Source organism: Sphaeramia orbicularis, chromosome 1, assembly GCF_902148855.1.
Source record: "Sphaeramia orbicularis chromosome 1, fSphaOr1.1, whole genome shotgun sequence".
Taxonomy (NCBI): domain Eukaryota; kingdom Metazoa; phylum Chordata; class Actinopteri; order Kurtiformes; family Apogonidae; genus Sphaeramia; species Sphaeramia orbicularis.
Genome location: NC_043957.1, coordinates 54661116 through 54681488, shown reverse-complemented (window position 1 = coordinate 54681488; position 20373 = coordinate 54661116). Strand labels below are relative to the sequence as shown.

The window sequence follows — 20373 nt, the reverse complement described above, 5'->3', positions numbered from 1 at the left end:
AAGGAGCATTATCAGATTGACTAAACGCACATATTGGACACAATAGGGAAAGAAAGTCCGCTATCAGATGTATGGGGCATGATTAGTTAAGATGAATGGAGGAATTAGAAGGAATTTAATAATACCTGTGTTAATTAGTGGTGACAGAACAGCAATCAGTAATAGAGAAAAAGTAGAGCTTTTGGCAGAGACATTAATCAAAAATACACAGTTTAGAAAATTTTACAATACTTACAATAACTAGACAGTGCAGGAACTACTTTCTTGAACAAAATAATAATGTAACAGTGAAGAAACTTATATATCAAGAGAAAGTCTAGATTTAGCATTTAGTTAATTTGAATTAAAAAGGGCCATTTGCAGTACACGGCAGTCCTGAAATGTAAGTTTTCACACACTTTTGCATGACGTGACTTCAAATTTGAGTTTTTAATACATTTACAAACAACCAAAAAGTTATGAGGCATGATCATTTTGCTCACCATGATAAGTTTGTCAATTATTATTATTATTATTATTATTATTTATTATTTTTTTTAATTTGTATGTGCATTATAATTCTCTTTGTGTGTTGTATTCCATTTTATATTGCTTTAACTTATTTTTCTTCAATTTTATTTAATGTTTGGTGTTTGACATTTTGATTTATTCTCATCTCTACCAGTTAACTTTGTTCTGTCTAATTAACTTACATCACCTGTGATGCACTTTGAACTTCACCAAACTGTATAAATGTTCCAAAAACATAAGGTTTGATTGACTGAATTTACTCTCTGATTAATAAATAATTTTAACTCAAATTGCTTGTATGTCAAATCATTTTTCCCATTGAAATTAACTGATATACCATTAATCTGCTCCAGCCCCCATAAAACCACTCCAATTTCACACTTCACTTATAAATAACATATGAAGGCTCAGCATGTTGTCTGTGTCGTAGCCAATAAAAAGAAAATTGTTGGAGGACAGTTAGTAGATATCCTGGTGTTTGATCCTCCATGTCTCTGCTCACCACTGCATCTTGAGGAGTACTAACGGGTTCCTCCTGTCAATTCCATTTTTATATATCCTCCTGGGTGGTTCCAGAACCACATGTGGCTCTTCCATCCCTCTGCTGCAGCTCCCTTTGGCTTTGGAAAATTAATAATGAGTATTTCATTTAAATTTATTTTATTTTAGTTCATTAGTTTTTTAAATGTAACGCACGACATGGTGGTAGAGTGGTTAGCACTCGTGCCTCACAGCAAGAATCCTGGGTTCGATTCCAACACCAGTCGATGGGGGTGGGACCTATCTGTGTGGAGTTTGCATGTTCTCCCCGTGTCTGCATGGGTTCTCTCCGGGTGCTCCGGCTTCCTCCCATCATCCAAAGACATGCACTGATAGGTTAATCGGTAAATCTAAATCACCCATAGGTGTGAATGTGACAGTGATTGTTTGTCTCTATATGTTCAGCCCTGTGATGAACTGGAGACATGTCCAGGGTGAACCCCACCTTCGCCCATATGTAGCTGGGATAGGCTCCAGCAACCCCCGTGACCCTAGTGAGGATAAAGCGGGCTCAGAAAATGAATGAACACTAAATTTGAAGGTTATGGACTGTTAGTAACAATAAAGAAACCTTGAACCAATAAAGTGCTTAAAATAGATGAGCAATGCAAAATGAACAATAACCTTTGTTGAAAATCAAAAAGCCTTAACCACTCCTTAACTTGTGTGTTCCTGATTGTTCTGACCTGGGGACTTCTTGGAGGCCTGGGTGACTGTGGGGGAGCAGGGCTCCAGGTCAGCCATTTTAATGGTCATTAATGAGGCCAGGGTTCCATTCAGGGCCAAGCCGAATGATACTGATTTAATATGACTGTGTGCTTTTACTTCAGGATGTAATAAGATTTTAAAAAGTGAGGTTTTAAGTTAGGGGGAAAAAAAAACTGTGTGTTCTATATTAAAGTAATATTAAACCTTGAATGAATTAATTAATATTTTATTTCAGATAAACATAAATCACAGTACAACCTCCAACTAACCTCCAACAACAGAATTGAGAAAAAAAAAAATACAAAAATTTAATTCAGACAATAACCAGATAAGGGTCTATAGATTTAACATGGAAATATACATTTACTCCAGGATGTGGACCAGTGATGTGCAGTGGGGTTCATGGCTGGGGAGGCACTGACTCTTTCAGAGCCAGATCTACAAATATATGGTGGCCTGAGAAACTGGAATAGAGAGAGTGAGCAAAAGGAATGGCCTGGGTATATGGGCTCTGCATCAAGTCAGCATAGGTAGACTGGCAGGAACTCAACAGGAAACCTTCAAAAAGAGCCATTTCAAACTAAAAATAAAAAAAGTTTATGGTCTTACCTTTATTTGTACATGAAATCTATGCACCGATCCTGGTGAATTAAAGTGTATAAAAAAGAACGAAGACGATTATAAGCGCATGAATGTGTGGACTCACAGGCGCCATCTATCATGAGGCAGGGGTACTGTTTGCCTCCCCTAGTAACTTTTTCACTGTGGTTTTATGATTAATCTGCGAGCCTAAACACATTACAGAAATACACTCCATACGTTATGCAGATTATGGAAGGATAGAGCATATAATCAGAGTGTTTGAAAGCATTTTAACTGTGATATGCAGAGGGACAGCGACACAATATTTTCATCGGGTACCAGCAGAGTTCATGAGGGGAGGAGACAGTTCTCCTGGAGGCACAGCACAGCGCTGCCTCATGGCGCATCTCCTCCCTGTATTTGAATGGAGCATGCGGAAATTCTGCTATTCTAATTGACAAAAAATAAATAATAATAATAACAATATTGGATTTGAATGGAAAATGAGTTTATAGGACATACCAGCTGACAACTATCAACATTTATTGTATTTTATAGTCAAGTTTTTTTTCTTTTCAAGATTAACAAGGAAGGCTCTGCCTCCTCTGACTGCACGTCACTGATGTAGACAGAACTGAACAATACTGATTTAACATGAACATGTACATTTACTCCAGAATATAGTCAATTAAAGAACCAACAAGATTTTAAACACTGACTTTTTAAGTTTAGTGAAAAAAATAACAACCTATGTGTAATGTAATATCCAACACTGAATGAATGAATGTTTTATTTCAGACAAATAAAAAACACATTACAGCCACTAACAAAAGCCAGTTAACGTGAGACAAACAAAAGGAATTTTATCCTATTATATTAATAAATCCTTAATCCAATTTGGCATTATTTCCAAATCTGGAAAGGAGTGAAGAAGTAAACACTTGAGTCAGTTGACCACAGTAACAAACAACAAGATCTGATAACAAAACAAAAACAAAAAAACAACAGATCCAGACTATAATCAGATTAGGGTCTACAGGTTCAACATGGAAATATACATTTACTCCAGCATGTAGATGGAACCAAATGATACTGATTTAACATGAACGTGTGTATTTACTCCAAGATGTTGAGGGAGCCGAATAATATTGATTTAACATTCAGTTGTAGATGAACGTCTGTGCACAGATGTAAGCAGCCCAGCTACAACTGACAGACGTACAAGGAGATCCAAGCTCCTTCAGCACATGAATATACTGCATGTTCAGGATTCAATGCAGAAAACAGATAATGCTCATGGTTCAGCTCAACATGGATCAATTTAATGCAGAGTCAGTGTATAATATGTTCATACACAATAAGGCACCAGTAAGTGTTTCATAATGACTCATACAGATTCTGTATGTTACTAATGTGTGTGTTAATGAGTCTAGTTAGAGGAGAATATGTGTGAGTTCATATAAAATGTAAACACAACACAAAACCTGGTCACATCACAGAATCTTTTAAATAGTGTGAAGCTTCTGACTCTGTAAAATCATCTGAAACCGATGCACAAATGGACAATCAGCTGCTAAATATCACTCATCACTTTTGTTTCCCTAAAGTTTTCACTGCAAACATGACTTCAGCCTTGTCCACCAAGGCTGCTGCTTCTTCTGTGGTTTACTCATCTTTTAGCTGCAGTGCATTGTGGGAAAGGTTGTCCTCAGCCATATGAGGAAGGACCAGTTCATCAGTCCCATTTCATGTTTTCCACTGATGTTCAGGACTGAAACCTGGAGTCAGTGCAGTAGATATTAGGCCTGTAACGGTACACAAAATTTTCGGCTTGGTATGTTTTCGGTTTTGAAAGCCATGTTTCTTTTTTTTTTTTTTTCAGTTCATTACGAGAAGAAAGAAAACCCTCAAAATGTCTTTAATACATTTATGAATTTTTGAACATTTTTCCCCCAATTTTTGGAGACAATAGAATATAGAAAAACAGAAATAATATAATTCTGCTGCTAAAAATCAAATAGAAAACAAAATAAATTATTAGTATTACTAAATGTATTTTACACATTAGTATTGAACTTTTCCCTGAAAGGTAGTTTCGAACAAACAACAAAATCTAATCACAGTTCTGTCAGTTCACATTCTGCAGAAAAATAACAACAAAAAATTCCACATGAAGTGGAACATTAACAAGAGGGTAAACTGGTATTCTGTTTTAACAAACTGAAGAGCAGCATTGACAACAAAATTAACCAAATTATTTATTTTAGGACAGAAACAAACTGTTTAGGCCACTTTGTGTACGTGTGTGTGCGTGTGCAGGGTGCAATTTGATGGGGGGATGGTTTGTTGTTTGTTTTGTTTTGTTTAATTTTTCTGGTCGGATCGGGGGGAGGGGGGGGGTGTCCCATAACTAACGTAACTAATGCTGGCGTGAAACAAAAGTGAAACTTTATGTACCTTCAACGTCCAACTCCGGGTTCTATTCCTCTATTTTACAGCGTGTGAGAGAGAGAGAGACAGACAGAGCTAGTGTAAGTGTTTTAGAACTACCGTAGTTCATAGGCGGCAAACAGCATCCGTCTTATTCGTGTCTCTTTCCTCGTTGTTGTCTTTCACTGGGACCTGAAGTGATCCCAAACTGGACTGTAATGATGGCGGAGGGTCTTCAGTCTCTTCCTTCCAGGTTCACATCATATTTGTTGTTTCTTTTTTAACCTTATATCAGCTGCTATTTCATATTTTGGGTCAATGTGTGCATCCTTCAACATGTCCGTGTGGAACTTGCGCAGATTTAAAGTTCTGCACCAAACAACGTCTTTTGTTCCTTTTTCTTTCTGTCAACATACTGTGCCATTTCGGTACAGCTGTGTACCGAACCAAACAAGTGTGTACCGAAACGGTTCGGTTCGGTACGTGTACTGTTACAGGCCTAGTAGATATATCTTTAAACCACTGAACTCACATTAGTTTGCTTTTCTTTACCTTTTAGCAGCTGATCAGTAACAAATTCAAAGAAAACACCAACACTCAGAAACGGCTCTGCTGTTTTTACCCCTGGGTCAACTCTGGCCAGAGGGGTATTGTAATCGTATTGTCGTCTGTCTGTCCATTCAACGACGTGGTCGCATTATCTGAAGAATGCATTGAGATATCTGCACCAAATTTATACAGTGGATGCATCTTGGGATGGAGCAGAAGAATATTGAAAATAGGTGACCTTGATCTACTTTTCAAGGTCAAATGGAGACATGTCTTTTCAACGACATTGCTGTATTTGGCTGAGGGGTATTAAAAGTGTGCAGCACATTATGTTACTGACAATCTCACCCATCACTGTGCTGATCCATATCACAGGATGGAAAGACTTAAACCATTCACACTATGGGTTCCTGTGGTTTCTGGTTTTGCTATGGTGATCACAATAATAGATAAAAACATGTAGATTGGCTGATGCTGTCGTGCCTCATGATGCCTTCGTGTACAGAGAAACAGGAAGTTTGTCATGATAAAAATCAACTCAGTGTAATGGAATAATGTTTCTGTGTCTAGATTCAGTTCCGTTACTGAGTTTAACATGATCTTAACCTCCTAAGACCCAGCTATGGGTTTTTCGTTCACATTTGTGGACAAGAGTTTCACAACTTTATACAAAAAAAGAAAAAGAAAAGAAAACTGTCCACCACAAAGGACATTCCATAAAAATTTTAAAAACTGCATCTGAAAAAACTCATGCATTATGATGTTTCCAATATAGGCACTTATTTAATAAAAACAAAAAAAAGCTTGTACTTTGCTGACATTTCCTGGGTCTTAGGAGGTTAAAGCTTCTGCTGAATAAAATAGTTGGATTCTCCAGTAAAACTGAGTAAAACCTAGAAAAAGACTGTTTTACAGAAATAACTGTAAAATCCATCAGAATCTATCATTTAACACAACTGTTAATCCATGATTTATTTGACACTGATGACACATTCCATGGGTGGAGGATAGAATCTTCAGTGTTCCATGTAAATAAATGTGTGTTTGTCATCTTGTATCATCACATGACGAACATTATTGTGACTGAGGTTATGAGCCACAGAGTAGTTTTAATTCATAGGGAGGAATATCCAGGCTTTGAATATGTGATGTGTGTGTGTGTGTGTGCGTGCGTGCGTGTGTGTGCATTCCATAACTGCTCAATTTTGTCCATATATAAGATCTTAAGCTTCGAAAACATAATCATGTATACAAATGTGTGTCTGTTGTTTAAGGTTATCCATAATTCTGCTGCTCCTTCCTTGAAAAGGTTTATTTCTTTGAGTTCTGGAAAAACATCTCGAACCACTTGATCAACAGCCCGCGGCGAGTGCAGGGTTCCAAGACACAAAACAGCATTTGCAAATTCAGCATTCTCATGTTTTGCCATGTGACAGGTGAACACATTACCAACAGAACTACTAACAATTACAAACTATCACACATTCTCCTGTATGGTGAAAAAACATCTACTGTCAAACTGAACCTGTAGCCTTAATGGAATGTGATGTAAACATGCTCAGAGTGTGTGTGACAGACTGCAGTGGGACATAAGAGTGAATGGTTGGATGGGAACAAATATTTTATATAGACGGAGTTATAAATATGCATTTTTTACTGTTTCTTAATGTTTTAGTTTTTATTAATGTCTGTTTTTTAAATGATAACATCATCCTGCTCAGGGACTACGGGTGGAAGTTAGCACTAGTGCCAGAACCTGGCACACTACGTCTGTCCTTTTTAAGGTCAATGTATATTGTGTATTGTTCCTGTCTAAATAAATAAATAAAATGGGAAAAAAAAGTGTGTGTGTGTGTGTGTGTGTGTTTAAACAACCTCAGACAGAGGTTGTTCTTACAGAAGCTGTGGAAGTCCATAGTGACTCCAGAGGTTATTTGGAAAAAGAACCCCGCTCACCCCCCGCCCCCGCCCCCGCCCCTGCCTGTCCATCACTTGCTGCTGCCATGGTGGTGGAGTTACAGACCACTGTTACTGCCTTCAGAGAAACCACAGACCCCCACACTGCTGACATCATTAATTATATGAAAAATCTTAATTTTTTTTGTGTTATTTTGTAATAAATCATTCATAATTCAAACAATTAAAGTGTTTTTTAAAGAATTAAAATCCTGAAAGTAGCTGAATGTTTGGTACTTTTGAGCGGGGCTGAAGTTGTTGAAGAGATTTCTGAAAATAAGCAACATTCTATTTATTTGGTGAGTCATGACTTTAAATCAACAGACCTAAAAAAGTAAATGCATTATTTTATCAATTATGGATGGATGGATGGGATATATTTTTAGACTTATCCAAAGCATTTGATACAGTTGATCATCACATCCTTATTGCAAAATCACAGAAATATGGATTTGGTGATGTTGCTTTGACCTGGCAACAGGATTATCTAAATGATAGAGAACAGTATGTATTATTCATTCATTCATTCATTCATTCATTCATTTTCTGAACCTGCTTTATCCTCACTAGGGTCATGGGGGTCGCTTGGAGCCTATCCCAGCTACATAGGGGTGAAGGCAGGGTACACCCTGGACAAGTCGCCAGTTCATCACAGGTATTATTCAATAAGTATAATTCAAATAGAGCTAAGATAATGTGTGGGGTTCCTCAGGGTTCAATTATTGAGCCTCTCCTTTTTTTTTTGATTTACATGAATGATCTCCCTATAGTATGTAAAACTGTCTTGCCTCTTTGTTTGCTGATGACACGTTTGGTTATATCACATGAAAATTTCAATACACTGATTAGAGAAGCAAATGAAGAACTATCATCTGCTTCTAGACCACAGGTGTCAAACATGTGGCCCGGGGGCCAAACCTGGCTCGCCAAAGTTTCCAATCCGGCCCGTGGGATGAATTTGCACAGTGCAAGTTAGGGCATCAAACTCAAAAATAATACCATAATAACCTATAAATAATGACAACACCAATTTTTTTTCCTCTTTGATTTAGTGCAAAAAACATTAAATTATGAAAATATTTATATTAAGAAAATATCCTTTAACTATAAAATGAGAATAACCTGAACAAATACGAACAACCTGAATGTCTACAGAAAATTAAGTGCAATTTCAAACATATTTTGCCTGTTACTGATCTGTAATGCACATGTACAAAGGACAAGTCAAGGCAAAATATTGATAAAATTGCACTTACATTTTTAAAAAACAAATTTCATTTTTCAGGTTATTCACATCCTTTTTGTTTGGATAGTATGTAAATATTGGCATAATTGAATATTATTTTTTGCACTAAAAAAATTTGGAGTTGTCATTATTTATTGGCTATCGTGTTATTATTTCACTGGTCCAGCCCACTTCAGATTAAATTAGGCTGAATGCGGCCCCTGGAAGAATATGAGTTTGACACCCCTGTTCTAGATGGTTTCAGATGAATAAACTCTCTCTCAATACCTAAAAATCTAATTTTATCATATTTTGTAACAAAAATAAGAAGTATAACAATGAAACCAACAAAATATTCATAGATAACTTTGAAATAACTCAGGTTTCTTACATAAAATTTTTAGGTGTTATTGTAGATGAAAAATTGAATTGGAAATCCCATATTGATCTTGTCTGTAAAAAAAAAAATCATAAAGTCAACTGGCATTTTGAACTGAGTCCATTCATTGATAAATCATTCCTGTTTCTTGACTTTTAATTATTGCTTATTTATCCTTACATTATTTTTTGCAGTTTGGACGGCAACCTATTCCACTTATCTCAATAAGATTCTCCTAATTCAAAAGAAATTTTTAAGAATGATCAGCTTTTCTATGAGACTCGACTCATCTGCTCCTCTTTTCCAAAAATTCAAACTTCTCTCAGTTTTTGATGTGAACGTTTACCAGACCTGTGTCTTCATGTACAAATATGTTCACTTAACTCATATTCTTCCCAAAGTTTTTCCGAATTTCTTTATGTTGTCTTCTGTTATTCACAATTATCCTACATGATATTCAAGCAAATTTTATCTTCCGTACTGCTGAACTGCTGTCTGTCAGTATTCTCTGAAATATCTTGGACCAAATCTGTGGAAAAATATACAACCGGAACTTCAATAAACATCTTCTTTATCATTGTTTAAAAAGTATCTGAAAAGGACTCTAATTCATGAAAAAATGTAAGTCTGTATGTAGCGACCAAGCCCAAACTTAAAGCCGCCGAGGGGCAGCGTAGACGGGAAACATTCTTGACGCGCTAACCGGACTTCTGCGTTCGTGAAATAAAACCTTCCAAACGACTTCTTCTTTGCATTATTTATTGCTCATCCTTTCTTCAATGTGCTCATGCAGAGTTATAGTCATCAATATCCAAAGTCCCACAAATACACAACACATCACCCAGCGTGGCACTGAGTGCCGGCGTGCAGTCAAAAAACTATTGGTGGTCTCCTGTCTAGCAACACCTGACCTCAGAAGAAACGTTCCTACCTAAATAGGCACATGTTCAAAGGTGACACCTGGTGGACAACATGGCGTCCCACACATTTTCTTGAGTTGGCCCTTACACTGTATATCATTTGATTTGATGATTTGTAATGTGATTTGCATTTTTATTGTTTTTACTTTAGTTTGTTAATTCAGTTATATTGTATTTTTATTTTTTTTTTCCTTTTTTTTTGTCTCTGTGTATTGTTCATTTCTGGGGAAGTATTCATATGAGCCTTTTTTGACTTATAACCTCTCCTGCACAATGATGATACTTGTTTGAATGTTTTTTTTTTGTTTGTTTGTTTTGTTTTTTATGATGTGCAAAATAACGGATGGATGGATGGATGGATAATAAAGCCTGTTTCTGATGCTGAAATAACTGTGACACAATGACTTCATGAATACTACAGTCACTGCCAAATGTATTGACAATGATACAAATTGTGTGTTTGTCAAAGCTGCCACCTGTTCATCTGCTCTGATGGTCTGTGTTCAGTGTGAAGAACACTGACAGATTAAAGAGTTAACAAAGGGACTCAGAGATTGTGATACTTATATTTTGTATCCAAGACCTGGAAACTCCTTGGATCTGAACCTGATCTGACGGACAGAGCCTCAAAAAGAGACAAACAATAATAATCTGATTCACTCTGTCTGTTCTGGTAGAGTGGTGCATTATGGGTGTTAAGTCATCAGCTGGACTGACCACAGTTAGACTTAGTAGCAGTAGATGAGTTCCCTCAACCACTAAGTTTACATGAACACTCATATTTCACTATAATCCCAAATTTGACTCTGAATTTGGTAAATTTCATGCAAGCCTTTTAGATTTTCCACATAAAACCTTTTGCTGATTGAAGGATTACATTCAGAAAACAATCAGTCATTGTGGATTCATAGTGGCATATTAATTACTGCCCAAATATCTGAAGGCATCTGATATAGAACACTCAGGACCACCTTAACCTAATGCAGTGTTTCTCAAAATGTGGGGCGGGGGGAGGCACAAAGGCTTGCCGGGGGGGTCATGGGATCATTCCTAGGTGTTTTTTTTTTTTTTTTCAGGTTAGAACATATATCAGGTGGAACTAATGTTTTAGTATTGGAGCACCCTGGACTCCTTTAAGGGATGTACAACAAACAAATCTACTGCCATGGTGATCTGTCACAAGACTAGACAAAGAGTTTAGGTTTGGAGAATGGACAAGGACTGGACTGGAAAAGACAAATGTGCAATATTTGTGTTTTTGCACAGTTTGTACAGTTCGCACTTTGATGTTCTGAGATGTGCAATGGAAACGGGCTCATTGCAGCCACTGATATTGTTATAATGTTCATCTTTGTTACCAAAATTTGTTTGTTGTTCCATAAAAAAATTTACCTTATTGTCATAGTTGTAAGATGATTGCACATTTCCTATTTTTATTTGGAAAAATAATGTCTCAGGGAGCAGTCTTGTTGAATCTAAGTTATTTTTAATTTGCACAACAAATTATTCAAGGAAAAGCAAAAAGTATTTGTACGATATTGATGTTTCTTTCAATAAAAGTAATACTTGCACCACAGGTACAATGTTCTTGGGGTTGAGGGGGGCTGGGAGATTTTTCATGCTCCAAACGGGGGCCAGACAGAAAAAGATTGAAAACCACTGACCTAATGGTAGGGGCCCCAGGGCTGAGGGAGGTGTTGTAGGCCCCCCTGTCCCATCCTTCAAAATTACAAGCTCATTATAAAATATAGTATCTTGGTAATCTACAACAGTGAGTAGATTGTAACCAAGATGGATGGAAGTTTGACTTCATGATAAAAATGATAAAAAAATATTATCAACAAGCATCAACTATCGAGAAAAACATTTATTTAACAGCAGCAACAGATCAAACTATAAATTATGAGAACCCATACACCTGCACATAGGCGTAAACTCAAAGTGCACTTTAATAATTCTGACTCTCGATCATGCTTTTTTCGTGCCACTGTTCTTTTGTTCATGTTTCTTCTTCCCTGACATTTTGTAATTGAACGTGACCTCTTGACACATGGGGGCGAGGCTGGGCTTACCAATTGGTATCAAGAAGCAGCTTCAGATGTGCGTACAGTACGTATAAAAAGATTGACAGGAAAACTGACAAATTACAAATCGATGTTAGTTTATATGCTTATCGAGTCCGTAAAATGATAGGTACCTTAAGTCAGTAAGCCCCTGGGCTTCAGCCCCGGTTAGCCCGTGCATTAAGGCAGCCTTGAGAACACTAAGAAAAGGAAAGGAGATGAGGAGATAAGAATGAGGAAGGATGTGACTTGTGTCCTGATAAAAGATGAGACAGAGACAGTAAAGACGACGACTCAGAGAAGAGAAGACTATCTGACTGGACATGGATCGCAGACTGTGGACCATCTGTATGTTTTTATGGATCCAAGGTAGGAGTAATGATGGACGGATAGAAAACTGAAAGGGTAAACCACAGTCTGAGAGGTTTATCTGCATGGTTACAGGTGTGTTGTGTGATTTTGATATAAAGAACATTAAACAGAGTAAAGACCAGATTATAGCGTTGACGTTAATTTCCATTTGTTGTCCCTGTAGCAGGCACGAAGGAAATTAAAAAGGGAAACAGCACAAAAGAATTAAAAAACATCACAATTAAAAGAAGTCACATACACTCAACGTGTAGAATACAGTTGAGGGGAAGTGTCAATGATGGCAAGCTTGGTTTCCCAAAATAATTTTTATCCCACTGCCTGATGGGTAGGCGAGGGGTATTGTTTTTGGTTCGGTTAGTTAGTTAGTTTGCTTGTTTGTTTTCCTTCTTGCAGGAAAGTTATTGGTTGAATTCACACCAAATTGGGTTATAGATTGCCACTGATCCAGAATAGATCTCATTATATTTTGGGAAAAGTCAGTCAAAGTTAAAATTTTATATGAATTTTTTAAATCTTTTTTTTTTCCCCTCATATACTTATAATGGGTGAAATTTCAAATGTCTGTAGCAGCAAAACTATTTGTTGAATTCATACCAAATTGGGTTTATAGATTGTCAGTGACCTAGAATAGATGTAATTACATTTTGTGAAAAGTACGTGAAAGTATTATTTTTTTATGAATTTTTTTTTTTTTTCCTCATTTACTTCTAATGGGCTGAATTTCAAATGTCTGTAGCAGCAAAACTATTTGTTGAATTCATACCAAATTGGGTTTATAAATTGTCCGTGACCTAGAATAGATGTAATTACATTTTGTGAAAAGTAGGTGAAAGTATTTTATTTATTTATTTTTTAATCTTTTTTTCCCCCATTTACTTGTAATGGGCTAAATTTAAAATGTATGTAGCAGCAAAACTATTGGTTGAATTCATACCAAATTAGGTTTATAGACTGTCAGTGACCCAGAATAGATGTCATTAAATTTTGGGAAAAGTAGGTCAAAGTTGAATTTTTTTAGGATTTTTTAAAATCTTTTTTTTCTTCTCCCATTTATATGGAAGTGTATTGTATTCACACACAAAAAATAAATTCACCTCTGTTTTTGCGAATTAACGAGATACTGTTTTCTGAAAAAAAAAAAAAAAAAAAAAAATTCGGCTATGTTTTTCTGAATTAACAAGATACTGTTTTCTGAAAAAAAAAAAAAAAAAAAAAAAAAAATTCGGCTATGTTTTTCTGAATTAACAAGATACTGTTTTCTGAAAAAAATTTAATTCGGCTCTGTTTTTCCGAATTAACGACATACTGTTTTCTGAAAAAATTTAAATTCAGCTCTGTTTTTCCAAATTAATGAGATAATTATCTCGTAAAAACAGAGCCAAATTTTTTATTTTTTCAGAAAACAGTATCTCATTAATTCGTAAAAACAGAGCCGAATTTAATTTTTTTTCAGAAAACAGTATCTCGTTAAATTCAGAAAAACAGAGACAATTTTTAAAAATGTTTTTTATGCTGTTTTATGAAAAAAATAAAAATTTGGCTCTAATTATTCTCAGTCAGTGGGCCAGTAGTGGCTGATCCCGGCAGGAGCTCCTTCTGCCTGTGTTGCTGAAAACCCTTCATGGGAGCGTGAAGTTGGTTCTGTTCTCATAACCGGTACCGTTTATGGAATCGGTTCCATTTAAGGATCATAGAAGTAGTTTCGTTTACAGAACTCAGAACCAAGCTGTGCTCTGACCTCCAAGCCCCGCTTAGTGCCTCAAAGCCCCTGCTCCTGTGGGGCTTGTTTGGGCTCTAAACCGCAGTGAACCGGAAGACCAAGCCTCTCCACTGATCTAGTTCTGAGTAATGCTTTCCATCAGGTCCGACCCATAAATTAATACACATTTACACTCTTCTGCTGTTTATATTTTATTTAATGCTGGCAAATGTCGTTTTGTTTGACTTCATTAATGTCAACCCCAACCCCCACATCGCTGCATCGTGCCCTGCAGGAAGCCGGGCTACAGACTCTGAGTGCCGGCTCCTGTCGGGCTTACAGACCGGTGCGCTTGGAGGGCTTGATACGTGCACGAAGTGGGGCTTGGAGGTTGGAGCACAGCTTGGTTCTGAGTTCTGTAAACAAAATAAGATCCATGATCCTCTAAGGGAACTGATCCTGAGATCCTTAAACAGAGCTGGTTTTGAGATCCTTAAATGGAACTGGTTCCATACACAGAAGCAGATCTGAGAAAGCATATTCAGAACCAGCACGGAACTGGTCTTCTGATGTTTGTTTAAGTTAAACGTAGCTGGTAGCTGATGAAAAGCCTGGAGCTTGGAGGTCCGTACTGCAGCTTGGTGTACCAAGTCACAGCAGCTTAGGCACCGGTCTGCAAGCCCGACCGCAGCCGGCACTCGGACCCTGTAGCCCGGCTTCCTGCAGGACACGATGCGGCGATGTGGGAGTTGGGGTTGACATTAATGAAGTCAAACAAAATGACATTCGCCAGCATTAAATAAAATATAAACAGCAAAGGAGTGTAAATGTGTATTAATTTATTTGTCGGACCTGATGGAGAGCATTGTTCAGAACTAGATCCGCGGTCCATGGAGGACCGACTTGGTCTCCTGGTTCACTGCAGTTTAGAGTCCTTCCAAGCCCCACAGGAGCCGGGGCTTTGAGGGCACAAAGCGGGGCTTGGAGGTCGGAGCACAGCTTAGTTCTGAGTTCTGTAAATGAAACTAGTTCCACGATCCTTAAACGGAACCGATTTCGTAAATGGTACCAATTACAAGAATGGAACCAATTTCACGCTCCCCTGTTTTTAGCACCACAGGTCGAAAGAGCTCCTGCCGGGATCAGCCACTACTGGCCCACCGACTGAGAATAGTCAGAGCCAAATTTTTTATTTTTTTTTCATTAAACAGTATAAAATGAGTTTTTAAAAATTGGCTGTTTTTTGTTTTTTTATATTTAATGAGATACTGTTTTCTGAAAAAATTAAAAAATTGGCTCTGTTTTTATCTCATTAATTTGGAAAAACAGAGCCGAATATACATTTTTTCAGAAAACAGCATCTGGTTAATTCGGAAAAACAGAAGCGATTTTTTTTTTTTTTTAACTTATTTTTTCTCGTAATTATGAGATAATTATGTCATTAATTTGGAAAAGCACAGCCAAGTGTGTGTGTGTGTGTGTGTGTGAATGCAATACACTTCCGTACATTTACATATAAAGGCTGAAATTTCATGTCTATAAAAACATCAATTTTGTTTCAATTTACTTCAAACTTGGCACATACGTATATAGAGGCAATTCATACGCTGACATTGGCACACATGTAGATATGATGACATTAACTGGTTCGATGCCAAAATAAGCTACAATACATGTGAGGGGCAGGGTTTTTTGTGCCTGGCACCACTTTGTTTTTGTTTTGTTTTGTTTTAGAGGACGAATCTCTAACATTTGTGGTGGTCTTCAGTTAAGTGGGAGGTTGTCTCTTTCTGTTGTAGCTTCGTATGAAAAAGCTGATTGTCCCTGCAGTTTTGCATAAGTGGGTGCAGCACTGCCATCTGGAAGCACTCCTTGTGTTATAATTATTTTAATTAATTAATTTATTTATTTAGACAGGGACAGTGAACAATATACATTAACCTTAAACAGCTGAGATGTATTGTACCAGGTTGTAACACTAGTGCTTCTTTCCACCTGCAGCCCCAGGGCAGGCTGATGTTGTCATTAGTAAAAAGCAGACATTGATGCAAACTGAAACATACAAAAACCTGTATAAGATGCATTTTTATAACTCCATCCATATTAAAATTTAATTCCCATCCAACCATTCACTCTTATCACTGCAGTCTGTCTCACACACTCTACGCAGGTTTTCATCACATTTTATTATGGCTAAAGGTTTGGTTTGAGAGTAGCCGTTTTTTCACCAGGTGCAAAAATGTGTGAAAGTTTGCAATTGTTATTCCTGCAGTTTGTTCAGAGGTCAGGGGAACAAATGACTGAAGAGATGAAGGTGCAGACCCATGAACAATAAAAAACAAAAATCACACTTTTTATGTGACCAGCATGAGATACAACAAGAGAAATGTGACAAAATCATAGCATTCACAAAAGTTTTCAGATGAATGTGAATCCAATCAAATCTTGGTGGTTACATGAATCCTGTCTGTTCAAACAGTGATGTCAGACTTTATTTAGAAGAATGAGCCGCTGACTTTGACCGTTATTAACTTATTTCATCAACACCATGTGATATAATAGTGAAAATGTCTGTTCTGGTTTCCCTCAGCCTCAGATTCTGTCTTCAAGTCGTCTTTATTGGATTTATGGATCAGACTGAAACACACAGATGTTGTTTTCCCTCTCAACACAGAGCAGTACATGAAGTACCTTCACCAACATTACTGCTTCCCTTCCTGTTTGTTATGTGACAGTTTAAAATGCCTTATTTTTTTGTACTTTAAAAAGCACATTATTTCTTTGAGATGTTCTTAATGGGTTATTAAGACGTCTGGTTGTTCTCAGGTATTATTATAGATTTGTATGTATTGGTTCTGAAGTGCACGGGTGAAGTATTTATGTTTAGTTAATGAGGGAAAATGTAGGTTTATATAAATTTAACCCTTTCATGCATACTGGTCACTACAGTGGACTGCTCTTCTACTGCTTTTCTCTTGTATATATTCATGGATTTTGCTGTTTTAGTTTCATATCATCCGACACAGTGGATGTGTGTGCATCATCCCATACACCGACATTGAAAACGTTACTTTAACTTTGCTGTTCTTGCTAAACCCGATTTAACGTGTTTGAGTTCAATTCCTTGTTATTGTTATTAGACTGTAATTAACAACAAAAGTTTTTTTTTTTTTTTTTTTTTTTTGGCATATTATGTCCATGAAAGGAGTAATGACAAGTATTAGAGTAAAAGTTAAGGATATTTCTTTTTCTTTTTTTTTTTTTTTTGTCATTTTTGCCATTTGTAAATAAAACTACGTCTGGTCATTTAAAAAAAAAAGTGTTTCAATTCAATTCACACACAAAAAAGTAAAAAGCGTTGTGCAAGAATCCCAACTGAAAAAAAAAAAAAAAAAGCCCAAAAATGAAAAATATCCATAACTTTTTGTATGTAGTGTATGTTAAAATGTGAGAAAACATCAAATTAGCAGCATTTAATGTTTTTATTTCATAGTTTTCACACAGTATATCAGTAAATACATGTTCCTTTGCTTCAAAAATTAAAGGCATGGTGTCCAGCTTAGTGGACATTTTTGCAACTCCATGAAAAATAGCTTCATAAGAAAAAACTAAATAAATAATTGCATTGTTTTTTTAATGCCCAAAGAGGAATAAAGAAAAAAATCTTGATTAATGTTCTCATAATTCATGCATGAAAGGGTTAATATTACATTTAAAATTGTTGTTATTAAAATTGTTACATATTTTGTTTAAAAATCAAATGCATTTACAAAGGTTTTATTTAAAACAAGCAATTCACAGTTTTGTTTAATGTTTCTTGCCTGATTGATTCATATTGTCTAGGAGGAAGTTGTTGTGCGCATGTGCGTCGTTGAGTTGATTGTTTTAATGGCGGCTGTTGAATAAATCATGGGCGAGTGAGGACAGGTAGCGAGTCCGTGGTCATTTCAATAACACAAACAACGCAGCCATCCCCCTCGAACGTCCGGGCGGAGAGTTATAGTTATGGCAGATGCTATTCCAGCTCTCTGATTGGTTACACAATCTGTCCATCAACTACTGTTACACAATACACTGATGAAACCTGTTCAACTCAATATTTAGGTTCAATTGATTAAAATGATCAGTATATTAGTTTAATAATTGCAGATCAGTTCTGGTTCAATAGTTTTCTTTAACACAACCATCAAACTAAAAATTAAACAATAATTAGTTTAATCAAGTCTGGGTTTAATTCAGTTGATTAATTCATGATTCCTCCAGTTTTACTGATCTTGATTTAAATAAATGTGTTGGTTTCAGCTTCTCATTGTTCATCTGCTGTTAAGTAATGTCATATATTTGTATTATAACCTTCATCAGTGTCACGTGTGCTGGTTTGTTATTTAGGCGACGTTTCAAACCACAGTGTTCAGACATATTTAGATCAAACCTGATGATTGTGAGTTTCCATTTTCTTTTGTAATGACAACATGTTTTATTTGTAACCAGAATATTGTCATATATTTCATTGATGTACTTTGCATTTTTCCCTGCAGGGCTCCTGGCTAAAAACAACACTTCAACAGGTAAGAAATACATAAAAGGAGTGCTGTGAAAGGGATTTGAAACTTGAACATGACTGTTAAAGTGATCTCCATCTGAACAAACTAGACAAAATGTAGTTGATTCATCAATGATTATTTAGTTTACAGAAGCTCCACTGATGACACTCAACTCCTGTGGGTGACATTTTTCACTTACTTTTCCTTTAGACATAAAATATGTCAAATAGTGTTACAACCCGAAGGGTGAAACATATTTACAAAGGACATGGGGAGTCAAGGAGTATAATTCGAAAAAAACTTTATTTATTTGCATTTAGTTGTTTGTTCTTCTGCTATTCTCTTCGGTTGTAACCAACATGGTTTTAATTAAGCAGAATCCAAAAACCCCTTTTTTTTTAAAACCCCCGTGCCCAAAGTAACAAAGGAAAAGACCAGAGTGGACCGGCAAACTAAACATAAGGACGGTGCGCTGGACAGGCCAACCCTGTACAGGGCCGTAGAAGCTGCCAGCGCACCGCTACCCTATCAAATAAAGCAAACTTCAAAATAAGCCCTAATGAAAGGAAAAGCAAAAACAGGACGTCCGGATCCACCTGGTCGGTCAAACAAAAGGATAAGCTAACAAAAAAGCTAACAAAAACCCTGCTGGTATAGAGCAACCTGCGTGGAGGAGTGGAGCGGATGCGCGCCTCAACGTGCGCGCTCCGGACGCCGGCAGTGCTGGAGGAGGTGGAAAGAGCAGGAGGCGAGAGAGAGAGTGAGAGCCCAACACTGGTCCAATTTATAAGCTCAGCCGGCGGGAAAACCAATTGGCCATCTGTTAAAGAAACACTAAATACATACTATTATCCCAAAAATGTTATCAAGGCAAAAAAAATAACAGAGAGCAATATTCACCCAAAAGTGTCAAGTAAGAATTAGAACAAAAAACCCACAAAAGACAAAGGGGGAAAAATAAAAGTGCGTCGGAACATAACAAATAGACTGAAAACACTATAAATAAAGACAAACCGTATGTTGTCATTAATCCAATGAATGTGGTCTAGATGGTGTGTTGTGGTTCTGGTCTGGACTCTGACTGCTCTGTCTTATTTCTATATAGCCCACTTCAGGTTGGTGGGAGGAGCCAGTCGTTGTTGTGGTGACCTGGAGATGAAACGACAGGATGAAAACTGGAAACCAGTGGATGGGTTTAACTGGTACATGAAGTTAGGAAACAGAGTTTGTGCAGAACTCGACTGTGGAACTATTGTTTCAGTGAGACACAAAAGCTCAGATTCAGTTACAGATTCTTGGCAGATCAGCTCACAGTGTGATGAACCTTCACTAAGTGACTGTGTTACACCTTGGAAACGTCCCTCCTCATTGCTGGAGCTGAGCTGTTCAGGTAAGAGCGTTAATCCTGAACATTTAACCCTTACACTGTCACCATGGTAGTGATAATTAACCTTGGGGTTGCGACCCCACATGGGGTCGCCTGGAATTCAAATGAGGTTGGCCGAAATTTCTAGTAATTAATAAAAAGAATTAAGAAAAAAAAAAAAACTAACAAAAAACTATACGGTGAGTTGAGAGAGACAATCCCAATCCATAAAAGACATAGCAAACTCTGAACCTGAAACTGAAGCACTGTGGTACTGTTTATCTTTTAAATGTTCATTGTGGTCAGTTTCAGATGCTGCAGCTCTTTCATAATTCATGGTTTGAGTTCTTGTTTGTTCAGTATTAATTGTCAGCCTTGTAAATACGAGCTGGACTGACTGTACTTATCCTGACCAAGGAAAATAAAATTCTCACTTTGTCTCCACTTTGTCTCCAATAGAATCAGTGAATCAATAAATCAATAAACTACATCCAAAACAGCTGATTTAACATCATGTCACACACAAACGA

General features: G+C 36.8%; 1 protein-coding gene across 1 annotated transcript in view; it reads left to right on the top strand.

The window, feature by feature from the left end:
* The window catches only part of LOC115417934 (scavenger receptor cysteine-rich type 1 protein M130-like), a 44811-nt gene that overhangs the window by 6381 nt on the left and 18057 nt on the right, over nt 1–20373 (top strand). The window contains exons 3-4 of the mRNA XM_030132156.1: nt 18472–18501; nt 19694–19867. Of these exons, the coding sequence (XP_029988016.1) occupies nt 18472–18501; nt 19694–19867 (204 nt within the window). The remainder of the gene's footprint in view (nt 1–18471; nt 18502–19693; nt 19868–20373) is intronic.